Source organism: Ranitomeya imitator, chromosome 1 (assembly GCF_032444005.1).
Source record: "Ranitomeya imitator isolate aRanImi1 chromosome 1, aRanImi1.pri, whole genome shotgun sequence".
In the NCBI taxonomy this organism is placed as follows: Eukaryota; Metazoa; Chordata; class Amphibia; order Anura; family Dendrobatidae; genus Ranitomeya; species Ranitomeya imitator.
This window is the reverse complement of record NC_091282.1, coordinates 11,771,663-11,797,405: the sequence shown is the minus strand read 5'-3', so window position 1 is coordinate 11,797,405 and position 25,743 is coordinate 11,771,663. Positions and strand designations below refer to the sequence as shown.

At 45.8% G+C, this 25,743-nt stretch overlaps 2 protein-coding genes across 4 annotated transcripts in view; both read left to right on the top strand.

Annotated features, from left to right (window-relative positions):
• LOC138657407 (zinc finger protein 665-like) overlaps positions 1 to 19,656 on the top strand; it is an 84,317-nt gene extending 64,661 nt beyond the window's left edge. For all 3 annotated transcript variants that reach the window (XM_069745174.1, XM_069745172.1, XM_069745173.1), the window contains one exon: positions 17,825 to 19,656. In XM_069745174.1, the coding sequence (XP_069601275.1) occupies positions 17,825 to 19,371 (1,547 nt within the window). In that variant the 3' untranslated portion in view covers positions 19,372 to 19,656. The remainder of the gene's footprint in view (positions 1 to 17,824) is intronic.
• The window catches only part of LOC138657437 (zinc finger protein ZFP2-like), a 492,419-nt gene that overhangs the window by 292,460 nt on the left and 174,216 nt on the right, over positions 1 to 25,743 (top strand). The window lies entirely within an intron of this gene.

Genomic DNA, 25,743 nt, shown 5'->3' with positions numbered 1-25,743 from the left:
GCATATGATGATGATGACCTGCATTCGATGATGATGACCGACGTGTGATGATGATGTCTGGCATGGGATAATGACGACTGGCGTGTGATGGTGATGAACAGTGTGTGATGATGATGACCGGTATGATGATTTCCAGCGTATGATAAAGATGATGTCCAGCCCGTGATAATGATGATGTCCGGCATGTGATGATGACGACCGGCGTGTGATGATGACGACCGGCGTGTGATGATGACGACCGGCGTGTGATGATGACGACCGGCGTGTGATGATGACGACCGGCGTGTGATGATGACGACCGGCATGTGATGATGATGACCAGTGTGTGATATCGTGTGGTATCTCCGGGTGCAGTGAAGCTTTATCCGCTGTCCACATCACAGCAGAAGTGTCCGGTGATGGCGCGGCTGCTCCTCTAGAGTCCGGCGGTGCACCGATGAATGATGGATCCGCCTTCACACCTCTCCTTAATGATTTAGGAAGAACAAATTTAGTTTTCCTTTACCTTTGTTAATATTCCTTCCATCCTTTCCATCCATATTTTTCTTCCACAAGTCCCGTGCTCCCATATAAAGGACTGAGCTTGTGATTCAGACGGAACCTCTGACGGAAGATTCCCTATAATAAGGCAGATAGAGACACTGTGGACGCCATGGAACCGGTGATCCGGCCGTGTCAAGCGTCCATAAATGTGCTGTTGGCCACAGTTTTGTGCATCTTTGAAAAGACGGACAATGCTGAACAAAGGCTAGACAGTAAGCCTGTGTGCACACGTTCAGGATTTTTCGCGTTTTTTTTCATGTTTTTTTCGCTATAAAAACGCTCAAAAAAGCTTACATTAAGCATCCTATTATTAGAATGCAATCCACAATTTTTGTGCACATGTTGCATTTTTTTTTTCCGCGAAAAAAACGCATTGCGGTTAAAAACGCAGCATGTTCATTAATTTTGCGGAGTTTTTGCCGCTTTTTAATTGCATTGCGGAAGCTCCTGAAAAAACGCGGTAAAAACGCAAACAGATTTCTTGCAGAAAAAGTCCGGTTTTGTTCAGAAAAATTCTGCAAAGAATTCTGACGTGTGCACATAGCCTAACTGTGCTGCTTCATTAGTGATTGGATCCCTCGAGGTTTTGTCTGGATCACGTATTTTGTATATTTACCTTATATACTCAAGTATAAACCGAGATTTTCAGCCCGCTTTTTTGGGCTAAAAGTCCCCCTCTCGGCTTCTACTCGAGTCATACCCAGCGGTCGGCAGGGGAGGGGGAGTGGGGGCTGTCTAATAATACTCACCTGCTCCTGGCGCAGTCCCTGCACGTCTTTTTCCCGGTGTCGGCAGCTTCCTCCTGTAGTGAGCGGTCACATGGTACCGCTCATTACAGCAATGAATATGGACCCTACTCCACTCCCATAGGGGTGGAGCTGCATATTCATTACTGTAATGAGCGGTACCATGTGACCGCTCACTACAGGAGGAAGCTGCTGGCGCCGGGGAAAAGACGTTCAGGGACTGCGCCAGGAGCAGGTGAGTATGACGGGGGCAGTGCGCGATATTCACCTGCTCCTCGTTCCACCATCGGCGCCGCTGCATCTTCCGCAGTGACGCTCAGGTCAGAGGGCGCGGTGACGCGATTAGTGCGCGCCGCCCTCTGCCTGATCGTCGGTGCAGAGGATGGAAGACACAGCAGCGCCCGGCAGGAGCAGGTGAATATAGCAAGTGCCGGGGGCCTGACAGGTGAGTGTGTGATTTTTTTTATTTATTTTTTTAATCGCACCAGCAGCATGTGGGGCATCTTATGTGGCCATGTGCACCATTATATGGGGCAAATATCTGTGTGGAGCATCTTATGGGGCCATGTGCAGCATTATATGGGGCAAATATCTGTGTGGGGCATCTTATGTGGCCATGTGCACCATTATATGGGGGCAAATATCTGTATGGGGCATCTTATGTGGCCATGTGCAGCATTATATGGGGCAAATATCTGTATGGAGCATCTTATGTGGCCATGTGCACCATTATATGGGGCAAATGTCTGTGTGGGGCATGTTATGTGGTCATGTGCACCATTATATGGGGCAAAATATCTGTATGGAGCATCTTATGCGGCCATAATCAACATTTGTGCTGCATTATATGGGGCATATTTTAATATGGAGCATCTTATGGGGCCATCATGAACTGTATGGAGCATTATATGGGGCTCCTGATTCAAGATGGATATTCAAAAACACTTAACCTACTGATGTCTCAATTTGTTTTACTTTTATTGGTATTTATTTTTATTTTTGAATTTTAAAAGTTGCTGCTGCATTTTCCACCCTAGGGTTATACTCGAGTCATTAAGTTTTCCCAGTTTTTTGTGGCAAAATTAGGGGGGTCGGCTTATACTCGAGTATATACGGTAGTCGGAAGCCCCGATGTAAGTGCTCAGTGTAGAGCGCAGGATAAATGTGAATCAAAATGTTTGTTTTTTTTAATGTTCCCAATAAGAGCTTCATCTCAATTCACTCCCGAATCCAAATACCTATTCCACCTCCTGAGCCCCATATTGTACGTAAACCGCAGTTAGCGTCCATATATTTGCCATTTCTGTAGCAAGTAGAAACCGCTTAATTTACAGGGTGGGCGTCTGCAGAAGCACAAGCTGGGCATAATGTATGGCCACTACAATGTACAAGCACTACAATGTACTGGGCACTGCAGTCTACTGGGCATAATGTACTGGGCACTACAATATATGGGCACTACAATGTACTGGGCATAATGTACTGGGCATAATGTACTGGGCACTACAACATACTGGGCACTACAATGGCATATTTGCATTTTTACTTAGCAACATCCACTGCTGCTTGTTTCTGGAGAACACCCATGGAGTCAAATACATCACTGAACCTGTGGATAAATTCCCAGAGGGGTGCAATTTCCCAAATGGGGTCACATGAGGGGAATTCTGCTCTTCTAGCACTTATGGGTTCTGTATATGGAGTCCGCAAACTATTCTAGGAAAATCTGCCCTCCAGGAGGCAAATAACACTTCTTTCCTCCCAAGTGTCACCGTGTGGCTACGCAGTACTGCACAGCATCATGGGATATTTCCACGTTCAGCAGAAATTGTGTAACAAATTATGTGGTCATTTTTACCCATTTCCGCTTGTGAAAATGTAAAATCTGGGGCTAAAACAACAATATAACGGTAAAAATGTAACTTTTTCCCCACAGTTCAATGGTATAACATTTTAACATTTTGTGAAACCATACCTCTAGATATATTCCTTGAGGGGTCTAGTTTTAAAATTGGGGTCAATTGTGGGGGGTTTCCACTGCTTAGGGAAAGCAAGGGCTTTGCAAACGCGACGTGGCATCCGCTATCTTTGTCATCTGATTTTGCGCTCCAAAAGTCAAATGGTTCTCCTTCCTTTCTGAGCCCTGCCATGCGCCCATACAGTAGTTTCCCACCACATATGAGGTATCGGCGTCCTTAAGAGGAATTGTAGAACAAATTTTATGGCACATTTTCTGCTTTTACTTTTGTGAAAATTAATAGTTTGGAGCTAAAGCAACATTTTTTGTGGTGGAAAAATTAAAATGTTTATTTTTCTCAGTCGCACATGACAGCACTACCAGAGAGAGGGGATCCGCCCTTCAGGGACAGGAAACCTACAGGATAAAAAGGCGGTACCTCTCCCTTGCATCAGTTTTTTTGGTTTCCTGTCCCTGACGGGAAACTTTCTTGGACGGTACCTGAAGAAGACCGGAACCTGAACGAAGAATCCGGAGCCGGCCAGTCCGGGTTCTGGCAGCGGGGAGGCCCCTGCCACGGCTAGTCCGGTATCCGAGGCCGCCACCGCTACAACCGATGGGTCGGGAAGTGTGAGCGGGGGAAAGCGCAGCCGCCACTCCGGATAGGAGTTGGGGGCTCCGGCACTCTGCTGCGCACAGGATGCCTGGATCTCCAAGATGGCGCCGCACCAGAAGTAGTGGGAGAGCTTCCGGTTCAGGGGCAGTGCGGTGACTGACTGCACCAAGATGGCGCTGCCCCGGAACTGGAGTTTTTCATTTCCGGGTCGCTGACCTCGTGCGCATGCGCAGTAGGTGTAGAAGACCGAAGATGAAGGAAAAAAAAAAAAAGAAGGAGCGCTTCCTCAGCGATGCAGCCACGGGGAGGGGATAAGCGCTTAAAAGAAGGTGCACATGGAAGCTCCTTGCTGCATGCCGACCCAAGGTGGTACCATGGAGGACAGCGATCAGCAGCTTCAGCCGCAGCAGCAGCGCCATCATCAGCGACAGAAGTCGGACGCTCAGAAAAAGCGAACTTCTGCGCACAACCGTAGTTCTCGGTTGGGTAGCCATTCCACGCAGAATAGTAAGAATTCCAGCGTGGTGAACCAGCTACCGCCCACGGATCTCACACCTCAGGATCCTGCCCCTCCTCCAGAACCGGTACATGTGGCTGCGTCAGATTGGTGAGTGATCTTCGTGAAAGCTCACTTTTTGTAATTGGGGTTCCCCTTCTCCATTTATCTTAGACAAGGAAGAAAACGGGAAAGACAAAACACAGAACCTGCTCCTTATGCGAGAAAGCTCTACCACAGTCTTGGGATAAGAAGCTATGTGACTCCTGTATAGAACGAGTCCTCTGTGAGGAGACCCCAAACTTCGCCTCTGAGTTACGATCTGTCATTAAGGGAGTTAAACACAGTCTCGACCTCTGATTTAAAGGTGAAAAAAGAGCTAGTAGGAAACAACCTATTCCTTATAGGAATTCTGACTCTTCCAGCTCCGAGAGTAAAGACTCGGATACGCAGGATTCCTCCTTCTCTTCTTCGGATAATGAGAGTGGAGGTCGTCATTGTTTCCCCCTAGATGAGGTTGATGGCCTTGTAAAGGCAGTAAGATCAACAATGGGGGTATTGGACCCTCGTCCTGACAAAACTGTGCAGGACATTATGTTTGGAGGGTTATCCCAAAAAAAGCGTAAGGTGTTTCCCCTTAACGAGAACATACAAGCATTAATTAAAAAGAAGTGGGAGAAACCTGAAAGGAAAAATGCATTGGTCCCCTCTATTAAAAGGAAATACCCCTTTGAAGAAGAGGCTTCTGTCTCATGGGATAAAGCCCCCAAACTCGACGTTGCGGTAGCTAAGGCCTCAAAACAGTTTGCATTACCATTCGAGGATATGGGAACCTTGAAAGATCCTCTTGATAAAAGAGCAGATACTTTTCTTAAAGGGGCCTGGGAGTCAGCAGGAGGATGCTTAAGGCCAACCATAGCGGCTGCCTGCACATCTCGATTTTTAAGGATCTGGGTTGACAACCTAGAGAAACGGCTTAGGGATGAGGTCCCCAGAAATAAAATTTTAGAGTCCATCCCTATGATTAGAGGAGCCGCAGCATTTTTGGCAGATTCATCGGCCGACTCAATTAAATTAGCATCTAAATCTGCAGCTCTTTCAAACGCAGCGCGTAGAACCTTATGGCTAAAGAGCTGGCCGGGGGGACTTACAAACCAAACAAAAACTGTGTTCAATTCCATGTGAGGGCAAGTTTCTTTTTGGAGAGACTCTGGACGATATCCTGTAAAAAGCAGGTGATAAAAAGAAAGGTTTTCCCATTCTGGCCCCAACATATAATAAGCGGCCCTTTCGGAATAGAAAGTTTTTTAGGAGAAGACCGCCAAGGGAACAAAACCGATGGGATGACGGGAAAAGGAAGGACAGGGGGTTCCTTTTTGGTAACTCCCCTCGAGATAGAACCCTCCCCCCCCCCAAGTGATATCTTCCCCAGGGTGGGAGGGAGATTATCTCAATTCCTCCCGGCCTGGGAGAAAATCTCGACCAGCCCTTGGATATTAAGTTTAATAAGAGAAGGGCTTCGCATAGAATTTCTATCCCTACCCCCACGGTACTATGTGGTAATACCGCTGAGGTCGTCTCCTCAACAACAAGAAGCTCTAGAACTAGAAATATTAAAACTGATAGACAAAGCTGTCATCCAAGAAGTCCCCCCTCTGGCGAGAGGGAACGGATTTTACTCTCCATTGTTCCTGGTTCTCAAACCAGACGGAACCTTCCGGACTATAATAAACTTACGGAAGTTGAATACTTATGTAAAAAAGCAGAGATTCAAAATGGAGTCAATAAAGTCAACAATAAAAAAAATCTGTTTCCAAACTGTTTTATGATAGTTCTAAATCTCAGCGACGCGTATTATCACGTCCCCATCCACAAGACCTCTCAGAAATTCCTCAGACTGGCGGTAGCCCTAAAAGGACAGACAGGGGAATACCAATACAGGGCTCTTCCCTTTGGCATATCAATTGCACCCCGCATCTTCATCAAGCTGATAGCGGAGATGAAGGCACATCTGAGAGAGGAAGACGTCTTGATTATTCCATATCTAGACGATTTTCTGATTGTGAGCAACTCGGCCGAACTCTGCCGCCAGCAATGCGACAGAGTGATAGACACTTTAAAAAGATTGGGCTGGCTGGTGAACCTCGAGAAGTCAAAGCTGGAACCAACCAGGGTTCAATAATTTTTGGGTCTCACCTTGGACTCAAGTTCTCAAATGTGTCGCCTTCCAGACAAGAAAAAACAAAACATAATCTACCTAGTATCGGAAGCGCCTACAAACCCTACCATGACTTTAAGGAAGGCGATGTCATTACTGCGGTCCCTCTCTGCTTGTCTTCCAGCGGTTCAGTGGGCACAGCTCCACACAAGACCTCTCCAGTGGGACATTTTAAGGAACCAGAAAATACTAGGGGGACGATTAGAGGGTCGCATGACTCTAAATTTGCCTACTATTCTTTCCCTAAATCCCAGCAACTTATCAAAAGGGATTCCCTGGGTGATAGAGGCATCTCAGATAGTCACCACAAACGCAAGTCCCACAGTGTGGGGGGCTCACCTGGACAACAAAGTCGCTCAGGGGATATGGACAAGTCAGGAGCTCAGGTCTTCCTAGACAAGCTACAAGGCCATCATGTCCGAGTATTCTCAGACAACAGAGTAGTAGTAGCCTACTTAAACCACCAAAGGGGGACCAGGTCTCAAACATTAATGAAAACCACCTCCGAAATTTTCAGCTTGGTACAAAACAACTTCCTATCCCTATCGGCCCTACATATAAAGGGTGTAAAAAACCAGAAAGCGGACTTCCTAAGTCGTACCCAATTAAAGCAGGGGGAGTGGACTCTGAATCAGGGCATCTTCAACAAAATTACAGATCTGTGGGGAATCCCTGTAATAGACCTCTTTGCCAATGTGCACAACAGAAAAGTGGAAACTTTCTGCTCCCTAGACTCCAGGGGGAACCCTCAGGCTGTGGATGCGTTCACAATTCCCTGGACACAGACCCTTGCGTATGCATTTCCCCCTACTATTCTCATTCCAGCAGTCCTACGGAAGATCAGGCAGGACAGAGCCAGACTCATCCTAATAGCCTCCTTCTGGCCCAAGTGACCCTGGTTCTCATGGCTGAGGATGCTATCGATCACCGATCCCTGGGTTCTTCCGGACCTCCTGTCTCAGGGACCGGTGTTCCACCCTCAGTCAGAGAATCTCCATCTGACAGCGTGGAATTTGAGAGGTCACTATTGAGGGAAAGAGGTTTTTCTGACAAACTAGTATCCACACTAATGAAAAGTAGAAAACCTGTGACCACAAAAATATATGGTAAAACCTGGAAAAAAAATTTGTCCTCCGTGGTAAGGTTGCAAGACGGGGTTCCAGTTGCTGAAATACTAGAATTTCTACAGAAGGGGTTAGACCTAGGCCTTTCAGTAAGTACCTTAAAGGTACAGATAACAGCTCTAGCAGCATTATACTGTGAAAACATAGCGGCCAACCCTTGGTAATACGGTTTGTCAGAGCAGCCGCAAGGTCTAAACCTGTAACTATACGTAGATTACCAACCTGGGATTTGAATTTAGTATTGTCAGCCCTAACAGAATCCCCGTTTGAGCCTATAGAATCAGTACCCCTTAGGATTCTTTCACTTAAAACAGCCCTCCTAATAGCCCTGACATCGGCCCGTAGGATAAGTGACCTCCAAGCCCTGTCTGCAAACCCTCCCTTTACACAAATCCTGGACGATAAGGTTATACTAAAAACAGACCCTGCCTATTTACCAAAAGTTGCGTCCACATTCCATAGATCTCAGGAAATAATACTTCCTTCCTTCTGTCCAGACCCTAAAAATAAGAAGGAAGAGAAATTCCACACACTAGATGTGAAAAGGTGTCTAGTCCAATACATTAAAATCACCCAGCAGCATAGGAAGGGTCTCTTTTTATCTGCTTCCAGGGGCCCAGAAAAGGACTCAAAGCGTCTAAAGGGCACTATAGCTCGATGGGTCACAGACACAATAGCCTTGGCGTACTCATCCACCGGGAACGCCGTTCCGCTGGGACTGAAGGCCCGCTCCACAAGGGCTATGGCGACCTCCTGGGCCGAAAGGTCAGAGGTACCATTAGATCAAATTTGTAAGGCGGCCACCTGGTCTTCACCTTCAACCTTCTTCAGACACTACCGCTTAGACCTAGCCTCTTCATCTGACCTAACCTTCGGAAGGAGGGTTCTGCAGGCTGTGGTCCCTCCCTAAGCAATGATCTCTGTAATTCTCTCTGGTAGTGCTGTCATGGGCGACTGAGAAAAGCGTAGTTACTCACAGATAACGGTGTTTCTCAGAGCCCATGACAGCACCTGCTTATTCCCCCCCTCAATCACGTGTGCGGTGAGCATTATTTTTGTGTGAAGTGTTTTTCCTCATAGACACAGTGTTCACTTGTTAAGCATTATGATTAAGTTGTATATTTTTTGTTGTGACTAACCTGAAGGACCTCTGATGCTCTGTCACAAAACTGATGCAGGGGAGAGGTACGGCCCTTTTATCCTGTAGGTTTCCTGTCCCTGAAGGGCAGATCCCCTCTCTCTGGTAGTGCTGTCATGGGCTCTGAGAAACACCGTTATCGGTGAGTAACTACACTTTTTTCCTTCCACATTTCATTAATTCCTGTGAAGAACCGGAAGGGTAATAAACTTCTTGAATGTGGTTTTGAGCACCTTGAGGGGTGCAGTTTTTCGAATGGTATTTTCTGTCACATAGGCCCCTCAATGTCACTTCATATGTGAGGTGGTCTCTAAATAAATAACATTTTATAAGTTTTGTTGGAAAAAAAGAGAAATTGCTCATAAACTTTTAACCCTTATAACTTCCTAACAAAAAAAAATGTTTCAAAAATGATTCTGATGTAAAGTAGACATGTGGGAAATGTTATTTATGAACTATTTTTGGTTATTTACCTATATGGTTTAAATTTGTAAACTCTGAAATACTCTTATTTGCATTTATTTATGAAAATATCAAAAATGTGACAAAAAAATTGACGACCACAATTTACCACAAACATGAAGTACAATATGTCACAGAAAACAATCTCTGAATCAGTGGGACGTGTGAAAGCTCCAGAGTTATCACATAAAGTGATGCTGGTCAGAATGAGGCTCGGTCATTAACAAAAAAAAAAAATGAGATCTAAGAGCTAGCCTTCTATAAATGTAGACACACTTTGGGGAAGCATTCATGCAGGGGTGCATTCGTGCACTATTATTCGTGTACTTTTATTCAAAGTACTTTTTTCTAAGTAGTTCGGCAGTTATAACATGGCAGTTAGACAGGGCAGGAGACAGGTAAGACAATCTATATCTAATCCATATTCACTTGAAACAGCACAAATACTCACCATATTTATTTGTATAATCTATATTCTGGCTGCTGCATTCACTCACATTCACTGCCCTTGCATTAACTCTCTATACTCCATCCATATCGGCCCATCTGTCCTTGCCTCTCCTATGTATAGCACTCATGCTCTGTTCACATTGCTTAACAGCGCAGATCCATTCAGTCCCACCATCCAACACAAGAGACGCTCTCACAAATCACTTAACCATCTGCCCACTCTTTCTATCCTTCTCCTAGTTGCTGGAGACATCTCTCCCAACCCCGGCCCCCCATGTTATAGCCAGTCAAACCTCCCAACTGCTACACTCAGAAACCCCTCTAACCTTATTAATGTTTCATGCATGCCTTCTTTCTCTTTGAATTGTGCCCTTTGGAATTCTCGCTCTGTGTGTAATAAACTCTCCTTCATTCATGATTTCTTCCTTTCTAACTGTCTTAATCTCCTGGCTCTTACTGAAACTTGGATCCAGCAGTCAGACACCACCGCTGCTGCTGCTCTTTCATATGGTGGACTACACTTTTCTCATACCCCAAGATCAGACAACAGAGCTGGTGGAGGCGTTGGTCTGCTCCTTTCACCCAAATGTACCTTCCAAATTATCCCCCAAGTACCCTCACTTGTATTCCCTTCCTTTTGAGGTCCATGCTGTCAGACTCTACGTCCCCTTCTCCATGCGAGTGGCGGTGGTGTATCGTCCTCCCGGCCCCTCTCATCAGTTCCTGGATCACTTTGCCACCTGGCTTCCACACTTTCTCTCCTGTGACACCCCCACCCTTATCATGGGTGATTTCAACATCCCCATTGCCTCTCCCCTCTCCCCATCTGCTTCTCATCTTTTATCTCTAACCTCCTCTTTCGGCCTCTCGCAGCATACTAACTCTCCAACACATGAAGATGGAAACTCCCTTGACTTGGTCTTCTCCCGGCTTTGCCCAGTGGATGATTTCACAAACTCCCCTCTCCCGCTCTCTGACCACAACCTTCTTTCATTCTCTATCAAGAACTGCCATCCCGCTCAGGTCACCCCCACTTTCCACACTTATAGAAACATACAGGCCATTAACACCCAGAAACTTATGAAGAACTTGCAGTCATCATTGGCCCCAATCTCCTCCATCTCATGTCCTGATTCTGCTCTAAAGCATTACAATGATACCCTGCAAAGTGCCCTGGATGAAGCTGCACCTCCTATACATAGAACAACTCGGCACAGACGGCGACAACCGTGGCACACGCTGCAAACACGTTTCCTGCAGCGGTGCTCCAGGTGCGCCGAACGTCTGTGGAGAAAATCTAATCTACCCGAAGATTTCATCCATTATAAATTCATGCTAAAAACATACAACTCTGCCCTTCACCTCTCCAAACAAACCTATTTCAACACCCTCATCACCTCACTGTCAAATAAACCTAAACTTCTCTTTGACACTTTCCAGTCCCTACTCAACCCAAGAGTGCAGGCCCCAACCACGGATCTCCGCGCTGACGATCTGGCCAATTACTTCAAAGAAAAAATTGACCACATTCGACAGGAAATCATCTCCCAATCTCTTCATACCATGCACTGTCCTCCCTCCCCCACTGCATCTAGTTCACTCTCTAACTTTGAACCAGTTACAGAAGAAGAAGTAATCAGGCTCCTTGCATCTTCTCGCCCAACCACTTGCACCAGTGACCCCATTCCGTCACATCTCCTCCAGTCCCTTTCCCCGGCTGTCACGTCTCACCTAACAAAAATATTCAACCTTTCTCTCATTTCCGGTATTTTTTATCTCCTCATTTAAGCATGCCATCATACATCCATTACTTAAAAAACCATCCCTCGACCAAAACTGTGCCGCTAACTATAGACCTGTCTCTAATCTTCCCTTCATCTCTAAACTCCTTGAACGCCTGGTCCACTCCCGTCATACCCGCTATCTCTCAGATAACTCTCTTCTCGACCGTCTTCAATCTGGTTTCCGCTCTTTACACTCTACTGAAACTGCCCTCACTAAAGTCTCTAATGACCTAACAGCTAAATCTAATGGTCACTACTCCATGCTAATTCTCTTGGATCTCTCCGCAGCATTCGATACTGTGGATCATCAGCTCCTCCTCAATATGCTCCGCTCCATCGGCCTCAAGGACACCGTTCTCTCCTGGTTCTCCTCCTATCTCTCTGACCGATCCTATACTGTATGGTTTGCTGGTTCCTCCTCCTCTCACCTTCCCCTTACTGTTGAGGTTCCTCAAGGATCAGTCCTAGGCCCCCTCCTTTTCTCTTTGTACTCTGCCCCTATTGGACAAACAATCAGTAGATTTGGTTTCCAGTACCATCTCTATGCTGACGACACCCAATTATACACCTCTTCTCCTGTTATCATGCCGACCTTTTTAGAAAACACCAGTGATTCTCTTACCGCTGTCTCTAACACCATGTCCTCCCTCTATCTGAAACTGAACCTGTCAAAAACTGAACTCCTCGTGTTTTCTCCCTCTACTAACCTACCTTTACCTGACATTGCCATCTCCGTGTGCGGTTCCATCATTACTCCAAAGCAACATGCCCACTGCCTTGGGGTCATCCTTGATTCCGAGCTTTCATTCACCCCCCACATCCGATCACTGGCTCGCTCTTCTTATCTGCACCTCAAAAACATTTCTAGAATTCGCCCTTTTCTTACTTTCGACTCTGCAAAAACTCTTACTGTTTCACTTATTCATTCTCGTCTGGACTATTGTAACTCTCTACTAATCGGCCTCTCTCTTACCAAACTCTCCCCGCTCCAATCTGTCCTGAATGCTGCAGCCAGGATCATATTCCTCACCAACCGTTACACCGATGCCTCTACCTTGTGCCAGTCATTACACTGGCTACCCATCCACTCCAGAATCCAGTACAAAACTACTACCCTCATCCACAAAGCACTCCATGGCTCAGCACCACCCTACATCTCCTCCCTGGTATCAGTCTACCACCCTACCCGTGCCCTTCGCTCCGCTAATGACCTCAGGTTAGCATCCTCAATAATCAGAACCTCCCACTCCCGTCTCCAAGACTTTACACGTGCTGCGCCGATTCTTTGGAATGCACTACCTAGGTTAATACAATTAATCCCCAATCCACACAGTTTTAAGCGTGCCCTAAAAACTCATTTGTTCAGATTGGCCTACCGCCTCAACACATTAATCTAATGATCTCTGTGTGGCCTATCAATAAAAAATAAATAAAAAAAAAGTTCCTCGTATCATGTTCTCATACACTTTATGCAGTTAATAGCCCTCTGTGTCGGTACTGTTACATACTTAGGCAGTTAACTGGTTCATGCAGCTTTACATGAACACCCGAGCCTTACACTATGGCCGGTCCGAATAACTAAAGCAATTGCTACCATCAACCTCTCGTGTCTCCCCTTTTCCTCATAGTTTGTAAGCTTGCGAGCAGGGCCCTCAGTCCTCTTGGTGTCTATTTTGAACTGTGATTTCTGTTATGCTGTAATGTCTATTGTCTGTACAAGTCCCCTCTATAATTTGTAAAGCGTTGCGGAATATGTTGGCGCTATATAAATAAAATTATTATTATTATAAGTAACTTACAATGTGGCTTGGTCCTAAGGAGTTAATGTGCCTTCAGAGCTATTGCAGTCTTCTAAGGTTTCTTATCGTGCCCTTCGGCATACTGAGGACATGATTACGGTGGCTGGAGCTCGGCTACTCGCGGATGTACGGCCACCTTTGTGACTAGTCAATCTCATTTGCATACGGTACTGAAATATTAAAACTCCATTTTTAATTGCATGGATACTTTTCTAGACTAAGGGCACGATAGGAAGCTTGAGAGAGAAATGGCACTGGTGGTATATTGAGGGGTAAATCCTGATAGCGGGGTCCCTTTAAGAACTATTTGTTGTCTAATCTCTGCCACCCCTGATTGTGCCAATGTCACCAGTTTATTAGTGTTCCTCACTTTACGTGTCATTGTGCTAATGTGTAGTTACATAGTAACGTAGTTATTAACGTTAAATGGAGACTTTAAGTCCATCTAGTCCAACCCATAGCCTAACCTAAAATGCCCTAACATGTTGATCCAGAGGAAGGCAAAAAACAACCATGCGGCAAACAGCAGGCTCCACATTGGGGAAAAAAAATTCCTTCCTGACTCCGCAGACGGCAATCAAACTAGTTTCCTGGATCAACGCTCTATCAAGGAATCTAGTATGTACAGTACAGACCAAAAGTTTCGACACACCTTCCCATTCAAAGATTTTTCTTTATTTTCATGACTATGAAAATTGTACATTCACACTGAAGGCATCAAAACTATGAATTAACACATGTGGAATTATATACTTAACAAAAAAGAGTGAAACAACTGAAAATAGGTCTTGTATTCTAGGTTCTTCAAAGTAGCCACCTTTTGCTTTGATGACTGCTTTGCACACTCTTGGCATTCTCTTGATGAGCTTCAAGAGGTAGTCACCGGGAATGGTTTTCACTTCACAGGTGTGCCCTGTCAGATTTAATAAGTGGGATTTCTTGCCTTATAAATGGGGTTGGGACCATCAGTTGTGTTGTGCAGAAGTGTGGTGGATACACAGCTGTTAGTCCTACTGAACAGACTGTTAGAATTTGTATTATGGCAAGAAAAAAAGCTAAGTAAAGAAAAACGAGTGGACATCATTACTTTAAGAAATGAAGGTAAGTCAGTCCCAAAAACTGGGAAAACTTTGAAAGTGTCTCCAAGTGCAGTTTTAAAAACCATCAAACGCTACAAAGAAACTGGCTCACATGAGGACCGCCCCAGAAAAGGAAGACCAAGAGTCACCTCTGCTTCTGAGGATAAGTTTATCCGAGTCACCAGCCTCAGAAATCGCAGGTTAACAGCAGTTCAGATTAGAGACCAGGTCAATGCCACACAGAGTTCTAGCAGCAGACACATTTCTACCACAACTGTTAGGCTGCTGTCACACTAGCAGTATTTGGTCAGTATTTTACATTCGTATTTGTAGCCAAAACCAGGAGTGGGTGATAATACAAAAGTGGTGCATATGTTTCTACTATACTTCTATTTGTTCCATTCCTGGTTTTGGCTACAACTACTGATCTAAAATACTGACCAAATACTGCTAGTGTGACGGCAGCCTAAGAGGAGACTTTGTGCAGCAGATCTTCATGGTTAAATAGCTGCTTGGAAACCACTGCTAAGGACAGGCAACAAGCAGAAGGGACTTGTTTGGGCTAAAGAACACAAGGAATGGACATTAGACCAGTGGAAATCTGTGCTTTGGTCTGATGAGTCCAAATTTGAGATCTTTGGTTCCAACCACCGTGTCTTTGTGCGACGCAGAAAAGGTGAACGGATGGACTCTACATGCCTGGTTCCCACCGTGAAGCATGGAGGAGATGTGATGGTGTGGGGGTGCTTTGCTGGTGACACTGTTGGGGATTTATTGAAAATTGAAGGCATACTGAACCAGCATGGCTACCACAGCATCTTGCAGCGGCATGCTATTCCATCCAGTTTGCGTTTAGTTGGACCATCATTTATTTTTCAACAGGACCATGACCCCAAACACACCTCCAGGCTGTGTAAGGGCTATTTGACCAAGGAGGAGAGTGATGGGGTGCTACGCCAGATGACCTGGCCTCCACAGTCACCAGACCTGAACCCAATCGAGATGGTTTGGGGTGAGCTGTCCCGCAGAGTGAAGGCAAAAGGGCCAGCAAGTGCTAAGCATCTCTGGGAACTTCTTCAAGACTGTTGGAAGACCATTTCCGGTGACTACCTCTTGAAGCTCAGCAAGAGAATGCCAAGAGTGTGCAAAGCAGTCATAAAAGCAAAAGGTGGCTACTTGGAAGAACCTAGAATTTCAGTTTTAAGTATAAAATTCCACATGTGTTAATTCATAGTTTTGATGCCTTCAGTGTAAATGTACAATTTTCTTAGTCATGAAAATACAGAAAAACCTTTGAATGAGAAGGTGTGTCCAAACTTTCGGTCAGTACTGTATAACCTGTAACATTATACTTTACAAGAAAGGCATCCAGTCCCCTCTTACATTTTAGTAATGAATCACTCATTATAACATCCTACTGCAGAGAGTTCCATAGTCTCACTGCTCTTGCAGTAAAGAATCCGCGTCTGTTGTTATGCTTAAACCTTCTTTCCTCCAGACGTAGAGGATGCCCCCTTGTCCCTGTCTCCGGTCTATGAGTAAAAAGATAATCAGAAAGGTCTTTGTACTGTCCCCTCATATATTTATACATTAACATAAGATCACCCCTTAGCCTTCGTTTTCCGAAACTAAACAGCCCCAAGTGTAATAACCTATCTTGGTATTGCAGACCACCCAGTCCTCTAATAACCTTGGTTGCTCTTCTCTGCACCAGCTCCAGTTCAGCTATGTCTTTCTTATACACCGGAGCCCAGAACTGTGCACAGTATTCTAAGTGTGGTCACACTAGTGACTTGTATAGAGGTAAAATTATGTTCTCCTCATGAGCATCTATGCCTCTTTTAATGCATCCCACTATTTTATTTGCCTTTGCAGCAGCTGTCTGACACTGGCCACTAAATGTGAGTTTGTCATCCACCCATACACCCAGGTATTTTTCAATGACTGTTTTGCCCAGAGTTTTACAATTAAGCACATAATTAATTATACATCTTATTTCTTCTGCTCAAGTTCATGACCTTATATTTTTCCCAATTAAAGCTCATTTGCCATTTATCATCCCAAGCTTCTAGTTTACATAAATCATCCTGTAATATTAAATTATCCTCCTCTGTATTGATTACCCTGCAGAGTTTAGTGTCATCTGCAAATATTGAAATTCTACTCTACAGATGGATCTGGATAAGTTGGAAACTTGGGCTGAAAGGTGGCAGATGAGGTTTAACAATGATAAATGTAAGGTTATACACATGGGAAGAAGGAATCAATATCACCATTACACACTGAACGGGAAACCACTGGGTAAATCTGACAGGGAGAAGGACTTGGGGATCCTAGTTAATGATAAACTTACCTGGAGCAGCCAGTGCCAGGCAGCAGCTGCCAAGGCAAACAGGATCATGGGGTGCATTAAAAGAGGTCTGGATACACATGATGAGAGCATTATACTGCCTCTGTACAAATCCCTAGTTAGACCGCACATGGAGTACTGTGTCCAGTTTTGGGCACTGGTGCTCAGGAAGGATATAATGGAACTAGAGAGAGTACAAAGGAGGGCAACAAAATTAATAAAGGGGATGGGAGAACTACAATACCCAGATAGATTAGCGAAATTAGGATTATTTAGTCTAGAAGAGACGACTGAGGGGCGATCTAATAACCATGTATAAGTATATAAGGGGACAATACAAATATCTCGCTGAGGATCTGTTTATACTAAGGAAGGTGACGGGCACAAGGGGGCATTCTTTGCGTCTGGAGGAGAGAAGGTTTTTCCACCAACATAGAAGAGGATTCTGTACTGTTAGGGCAGTGAGAATCTGGAATTGCTTGCCTGAGGAGGTGGTGATGGCGAACTCAGTCGAGGGGTTCAAGAGAGGCCTGGATGTCTTCCTGGAGCAGAACAATATTGTATCATACAATTATTAGGTTCTGTAGAAGGACGTAGATCTGGGGATTTATTATGATGTAATATAGGCTGAACTGGATGGACAAATGTCTTTTTTCGGCCTTACTAACTATGTTACTATGTTACTCTGTATGCCCCCTACAAGGTCATTAATAAATATGTTAAAAAGAAGAGGGACCAATACTGACTCCTGTGGTACCCCACTGCTAACTGTGACCCAGTCCGAGTGTGCACGATTAATAATTAATAACCACCCTTTGTTTCCTATCCCTGGGCTAGCTCTTAACCCACATACACATATTTTCCCCCATCCCCATTGTTCTCATTTTATGTATCAACCTTTTGTGTGGCACCGTATCAAAAGCTTTTGAAAAGTCCATATACTCCTTATTACCGGTCCTTTCACTGACGAGGTTCTTCATTGTGAGCTCCATAAAATAAATTTAGAAATCTCTTTTGATTTATAGATGAAATTCACATCCAATCTATTTTTCTTCCTTATAGGAAATCCTTGTGAGATTAACGGTTTATCACTAAATTGTAAAAAAGATATCAGGAAGCACTCTAATGGAGAAAACCTCATTACCCTTCATGGACCTCCTGGACTTCACAGCACTTCACTTTGTAATAATCATTCTAATCCTGAGGAATCCTCTCCTGAGCAATCTCACATTGTTACCACAATTCCAGGAGCCAAAGTGGATACAAGATTTCAGTGTGACAAGCAAATTACTAGCTCAGATTTTTTGACACAAGGAAAACACAAAGGAGAGAAGCCATACTCCTGTTCAGAATGTGGGAAATGCTTTAGAACTAAATCACAATTTGTTAGACATGAGAGCATTCACACAGGAGAAAAAACATTTTCATGTTCAGAGTGTGGGAAGTTCTTCTCAGCTAAAAGTAGTCTTACTAAACATCAGAGAATTCACACAGGACAGAATAAATTTTCATGTTCAGTATGTGGGAAGTTCTTCTCAGCTAAATGGAGTGTTGTTAAACATCAGAGAATTCACACAGGAGAGAAGCCATTTTCATGTTCAGAATGTGGGAAGGCCTTCGCATATAAAGAGAGTCTTATTACACATCAGATAATGCACACAGGAGAGAAGCCATATTCATGTTCAGAGTGTGGGAAGACCTTCGTAGCTAAAAGGTTTCTTATTACACATCAGAAAATTCACACAGGAGAGAAGCCATTTTCATGTTCAGAATGTGGGAAGGCCTTCACATACAAAGAGGGTCTTATTTCACATCAGAGAATTCACACAGGAGAAAAGCCATTTTCATGTTCAGTATGTGGGAAGGCCTTCACAGAGAAAAAGCATCTTATTACACATCAGAGAATTCACACAGGAGAAAAGGCATTTTCATGTTCAGAATGTGGGAAGGCCTTTACATACAAAGAGAGTCTTAATTCACATCAGAGAATTCACACAGGAGAGAAGCCATTTTCATGTTCAGAATGTGGGAAATGTTTTTTATATAAATCACAAGTTGCTGCGCATGAGAGAGTTCACACAGGAGTAAAGCCATTTTCATGTTCGGAATGTGGGAAGACCTTCACATATAAAACGGCTCTTATTACACATCAGAGAATTCACACAGGAGTAAAGCCATTTTCATGTTCGGAATGTGGGAAGACCTTCACGTATAAAACGGGTCTTATTACACATCAGATAACTCACACAGGAGAGAAGTCATTTTCATGTTCAGAATGTGGGGAAAGTTTTTTATATAAATCGCAAGTTGCTGCACATAAGACAATTCACACAGGAGAAAAGCCATTTTCATGTTCAGAATGTGGAAAGTTCTTCACAATTAAACAGAATCTTCTTAAACATCAGAGAATTCACACAGGAGAGAAGCCATTTTCATGTTCAGTATGTGGGAAGTCCTTCACAGAAAAAGGGAGTCTTATTAAACATCAGAGAATTCACACAGGAGAGAAGCCATATTCATGTTCAGAATGTGGAAAGTCTTTTAGCGTTAAATGGAATCTTAGTACACATCAGAACATTCATACTAGAGAGACACCATATTCATCTTAAGAATGCTGGAAATGTTTTTAGAGATAAATCACATCTTGTTAGACATCAAAGAATTAACAGGGGAGAAACCATTTTCATGTTTACAATGTGGAATGTGCTTTACAAAAAAATCAAGTCTTGTGAGCCACGAGAGAAGTCACGCATTGAAGCATGTTCAGAATGTGGGAAATCTTTCATACACAAATCATATGTTGTAAAACAGAAGACATGCATGAAAGATACCGTAATTATGTTCTGTGTTTTATAAATTTTAATAAACATTGCTCAGTATAAATGAGTACACCACCTTTGATAAGATGTAATTAATATCTCACTGAACTTCAGAACAATTTCTAACATTTTGCCAACACTGAGTTTCATAGAACATACTGGTGGGGGGGATATGATGGAGAGGAGCTGTGTGGGAGGGGGAATATGACAGAGAAGAGCTATGTGTGGGGGAAATATGACTGAGATAAGCTGCATGTGGGGGAGAATATGACAGGAGCTGCGTGTGTGGGGGAAATTTAACGAGCTGTGTGTAGGGTATTGGGAGGATCTGAGGGGGGAATATGATGGAGAGGAGCTGTGTGTGAGGATATGAAGAGCTTTGTGGGGGAATAGAACAGAGGAGCTGTGTGGGGGGGATGTGATGGAGAGGAGCTGTGTGGGGGAATATAATGGACAGGAGCTGTGTGGGGGAATAGAACAGAGGAGCTGTGTGGGGGGGAATGTGACGGAGTGGAGCTGTGTGTTGGAGAGATATAATCCTTATTTTTATATAGCGCTAACATTCCACATCGCGTTACATTTTGCACACATTATCATCACTGTCCCCGATGGGGCTCACAATCTAGAATCCCTATGAGTATGTCTTTGGAATGTGGAAGGAAACCGGAGAACCCAGAGGAAACCCACGCAAACACCGGGAGAACATACAAACGCCTTGCAGATATTGTCCTTGGTGGGATTTGAACCCAGGATTCCAGCACTGCATGGCTGCCGTGCTAACCACTGAGCGAGATATAACAGAGAGGAGCTGTGTGTGGGAAATATGACGGAGAGAAGCTGTATGTGTTAGCTTCAGCTGTAGAGTAAGAGGATTTCAGCATAAATACACAGCCTTACGGCTCATACCCATATGTGTGAAAAAAAAGAGTTCCGATGTCCGGATGGAAAAAAGTGATTGTGAGTACAATCCTATTTAAACCCGTTTGCAATGCGATTTTAACATGAGCCTTTACACAGAGAAATTCTCTGTCATTACACATCGTTTTCAAAGGAAATATTCTTCAAAATACATATATATATATATACAGGTGCTTCTCACAAAATTAGAATATCATTAAAAAGTGAATTTATTTCAGTTCTTCAATGCAAAAGGTGAATCTCTCAAGCAGCTCCTCGATGCACGGCATTGGGTGCGCGTCAGAGGCTGTGATGGCGTTGAGCCCCCTGTAGTCCACGCAGAACCGGGTGGTCCGATCCTTCTTGGGCACGAGAACTACAGGTGAGGCCCACGCGCTCTTTGACCGTCGAATCACCCCCAGCTGTAACATCTCATCGATCTCCTGGCGCATAACCTGCTGCACCTGGTCAGAGATTCGATAGGGTGTTCGCTGTAGTGGGGCATGATTTCCTGTGTTCACCTCGTGGACCGCTAACTCAGTCCTTCCAGGTCGGGTGGAGAACACGGCCCGGAAGGGTTCCAGCTTGGTCCGCAACTACAACCGCAACCGCTGGGGCTCGGTTAGCGACACGCTTACCTCCACGTCCTCAATGGACCCCCTGTCCTTGGCTTGGGCCAGCATGTCCAGGAGGGGATCTTCCTCCCCATCTTCGTGCAGGCTGCAGACCAGTAGGACGAAAGGTTCACATTCATGATGAGCCTTCATCATGTTGACGTGAAAGGCCTTTCGCCTACCCCGAGCGTGGTCAAGTGTGACCACATAGGTGACCGGGTTGAGCTGTTGGTGGACAATGTACAGGCCTTCCCAGGCTGCCTGAAGCTTATCCTTTGGTACGGGGACCAGCATCCACACCTTTTGACCCACGTGGTAGGTCCACTCCTGGGTGTTCTGGTCATACCAATGCTTCTGATCAGCCTGAACCTGCATCATGTTGTCATGCACCAACTGCGTCAAGGTCTGCATCTTGTCACGGAAGCGCATGACATACTCCACTATGGACAAGAAGGGTTCGGCTCCTCTTCCCAGGATTCCCTTACCAACCCTGCCATACTGGAGCTCGAAGGGGGAGAACCCCGTCGAGGCCTGCGTAACCTCTCGGTAAGCGAACAGCAGGTGTGGGAGATACCATAGAAACATAGTAAGGCCGAAAAAAGACATTTGTCCATCCAGTTCAGCCTATATTCCATCATAATAAATCCCCAGATCTACGTCCTGCTACAGAACCTAATTGTATGAATAGTAACATACCGCTCCCAGTCGCGCCCTTGAGTCTCAACCAGCATGCGTAGCATCTGTTTGAGGGTACCATTGAAGCGTTCACACAAACCATTGGTCTGTGGGTGATACGCACTCGATACCAGACGCTTCACCTGTATTCTCTTACAGAGAGCCTCCATTAGGCGAGACATGAATTGGGTCCCTTGATCGGTAAGCATCTCCCTGGGAAATCCTACACGTGAGAATATAGCCAACAGGGCATCCGCTACCTTATCTGCCCTAGTTGACGACAGAGCTACTGCCTCTGGGTATCGAGTAGCGTATTCTACCACAGTAAGGATGTATTGCTTTCCAGAGCTGCTGGGGACGGCCAGCGGGCCCACAATGTCCACCGCGATCCTCTGGAAAGGCTCCTCTATCACTGGAAAAGGGATCAGGGGAGCCTTAAGAGCAGGCCTTGCCTTCCCCACTCTTTGACAGGTGACACAGGAGCGGCAGTAGTTTGACACATCTGTCCCCATCTTAGGCCAATAGAAGTGTTGAGACAGCCGGGCCTTAGTTTTGCTGATCCTCAGTTGTCCAGCTAGCTGGATCTCATGGGCAATCCGCAACAACTCACTCCGGAATTGCTGCGGGAGGACCAGCTATCTTTCCCTCAACCACTCCCGTTGTGATTTTCCGGGTACTGTCTCCTGGTACAACCTTCCTCGTTCCCAGAGCACCCTCTCCTTTTTAGTCACGGAGGTGGGCGTCTTGGCAAGTTGTCTCAAATTCTCTAGGCTCACATCTGTGTGCAGAGCGGCCTGAAACTCCTGGCTAGGGGGAGCCGGAAGCGACATCAGGGTCCCTTCCCCACAGGAACTCTCTGGGAACTGCTCTGGGTCCATCTCTGGTTCAGTCACAGCGCTGACTGAGCAGGGTCCAGAAGGCAGACCGTTATCTGCGTTTCAGGCACTCTGACTATGGGTGACAGCAGCTACGTAGGCTGTCTACTCGAGGATTTTCACAGACCCATCAGCTGATGCTGCTACAGGCTCTACCTCCCCATCCACCCCCATTACCTCAGGAGCAGTTCCTCTTATGGGCCAGTTACCTTCCTCGGTGGCACTGGTCAATTGCATGGCATCACCTTCCTCACGGTTCCCATGTATCTCCCCATTTCCTGCAGCACCGACGCTTGCCCCTGCTATGGGTTCCTCAGCTGTCTCACTCCGCAGAGCGACGTGGCTGAGCACTCCTGTACCTATTGTAGCGTGGCTAAAGGTTGGATAGTCAACGGGAGGTATGTATCACAGAGAAGGCTTGTTGCTGTGATGTGACCCGGAGTGTTTTCTGTAATGCACATAAAGCAATAAGAAATTGTTTAGTATGTCTGGGTCCGGGTTACGGGTAACTATGAGAGATGGGAGGGTCTGGCTACCCATATACCTCACCCCTGGGTAAGGGGCATAACCGTGCCTATCTATGTTTGTTGCAGGACCTGTGGTGATGTCAGAACCACATGTCTAATCATGTGATAGGTTCCTGGGTGTGGTTACACCTATGTAAAGAGGTGTGTGTGTAGCACAGAGAGTGTGTTTTGGGAGTCTGTAAGAGTGGACAGACTTCCATGTGTCCTGGCTGGACACTGCAGAGTGGCCTGTGTGTTGGACGGTTCCAAGTGGGGACAGACGTCCTGAACAGCACCCAGAGACCATATTTAGGCTGGAGAGCCTACGTGCTGGACATGGCACAGCCTGTATGCCTACAGGTCTGAGAGAGAGCGGAGCTCTAATATGGACATTGAGGATTAAAATGTCTGAAGTAAGACTGTTTACCTGTTGTTCCTGTTGCTATGTGGTTTATGGACCAATAAACCTGTGAACTTTTAATGAAACGTGTCTCTAGAGTGTCATCCGCCGCACCTGAGCAAGTACAATCCCTACACTATGGACACATTAACCTTTGCAGAGAGATGCTTCTCAGGTTCAGTTGGCACATTTACAACATTTTCACCATCAATCCTAGGGAAAAAATGGTTATCAGATGCATCAATACAAGATAAAGCATGGTCAGGTTACCCTTATTAGCAGATTGGGGAGAGGTGTCAGGGACGTAGTATGCAACCATCCTCCTCAAATCAGTCCCCAACAAAACATCAGTGGGCAAATTATCAGACAGCCCCACTTCTTTCACCCCGCTTCCGGCACCCCAATCAATATAAACCCGGGCCATTGGCAAGGGACAGCTGATGCCCCCAATCCCAGTGACAGTTAGGGTTTTCCCCGGAATGATTTCTTCAGGGGCCGCTAGTTTGGGTCGGATGAGGGTTCGTTCAGCCTCGGTGTCCTTGAGGCCTGTAGCGACATGGCCCCCTACGGTGACGTGCTGCACGTCATCACACCCTCACAACCACACCACCCCCAAAAGAACTGCTGCATTAGGCCCTGGGGCCTTGGCTGGATGGTTCTTCTGCCTGTCTGGACAGTAGGGACTGATATGACCAGTCTGCTTGCAGAAGTAACACTGGCGAGGGTTGGTGGTAGGTCTGGTGCTGTTGGACACGGCGACAGGGCCTCTGGTGTGTTGGCTGGCAGGGGTACTGGCGTTGGTTGCAGGCATACCCCCTCTCCAGCTGGCGGTGACTGGCTTCTGCACTTCCGATCTTCGGTTGGCCTCATGGGCATCGGCAATCTGCGCTGCTTTCGTCACGTCTTTGGGCTCTCTGTCCATCACGAACTGTCGCACCTCAGCTGGGCAAAGATGTAAGAACTGGTTTTTGATCATCAGGTCTCCCAGCTGCTCAAAGGTGGTCACTGACAGTCCTTGGATCCATTGGTTAAAGTAGGTCCTGAGTCCAAGCACCACATCGCCGTAGCTGTCGTGTGGGCCACGTTGGAGGTTCCGGAACTTTCTACGGTAAACCTCAGGTGTAACCTGGTACTTGGTTATCAGGGGCTGCTTGATGGCCTCATAGTCACCATCTTGTTCTTGAGGTAGGGCAGCAAATGCCTCCAGTGCTTTGCCTCTCAGCCCTGGGGTCAGGTATCATGCCCATTGGTTCCCAGGCAACTCGTACTGTCTGCAGGCTTTCTCAAAGGCCTGCAGAAAAGTGTCCAAGTCCCCGTCCTTTTACATCACGGGAAAGTGCTCAGGCCGGGGCTTCGGTATCTGAGCGCTGCTGGACTCACGGCTCCGGGCGGTGGAGAGTATCCCCCCTGCCGGACCATCTCCAGTTCATATTCTCGCTGGGCTTGGGCCTCTCGCTCAGCTCGCTGGGCCTGGGCTTCTTGCTCGGTTCGGGCCTCTCGCTCGGCTTGCTGGGCCTGGGCCTTCTGCCAGTATTGCTGAATCAGCTGCAGACGTCCATCACGGTCATTGGTGGGGAGTAACATAGTAACATAGTAACATAGTAACATAGTAAGTAAGGCCGAAAAAAGACATTTGTCCATCCAGTTCAGCCTATATTCCATCATAATAAATCCCCAGATCTACGTCCTTCTACAGAACCTAATAATTGTATGATACAATATTGTTCTGCTCCAGGAAGACATCCAGGCCTCTCTTGAACCCCTCGACTGAGTTCGCCATCACCACCTCCTCAGGCAAGCAATTCCAGATTCTCACTGCCCTAACAGTAAAGAATCCTCTTCTATGTTGGTGGAAAAACCTTCTCTCCTCCAGGCGCAAAGAATGCCCCCTTGTGCCCGTCACCTTCCTTGGTATAAACAGATCCTCAGCGAGATATTTGTATTGTCCCCTTATATACTTATACATGGTTATTAGATCGCCCCTCAGTCGTCTTTTTTCTAGACTAAATAATCCTAATTTCGCTAATCTATCTGGGTATTGTAGTTCTCCCATCCCCTTTATTAATTTTGTTGCCCTCCTTTGTACTCTCTCTAGTTCCATTATATCCTTCCTGAGCACCGGTGCCCAAAACTGGACACAGTACTCCATGTGCGGTCTAACTAGGGATTTGTACAGAGGCAGTATAATGCTCTCA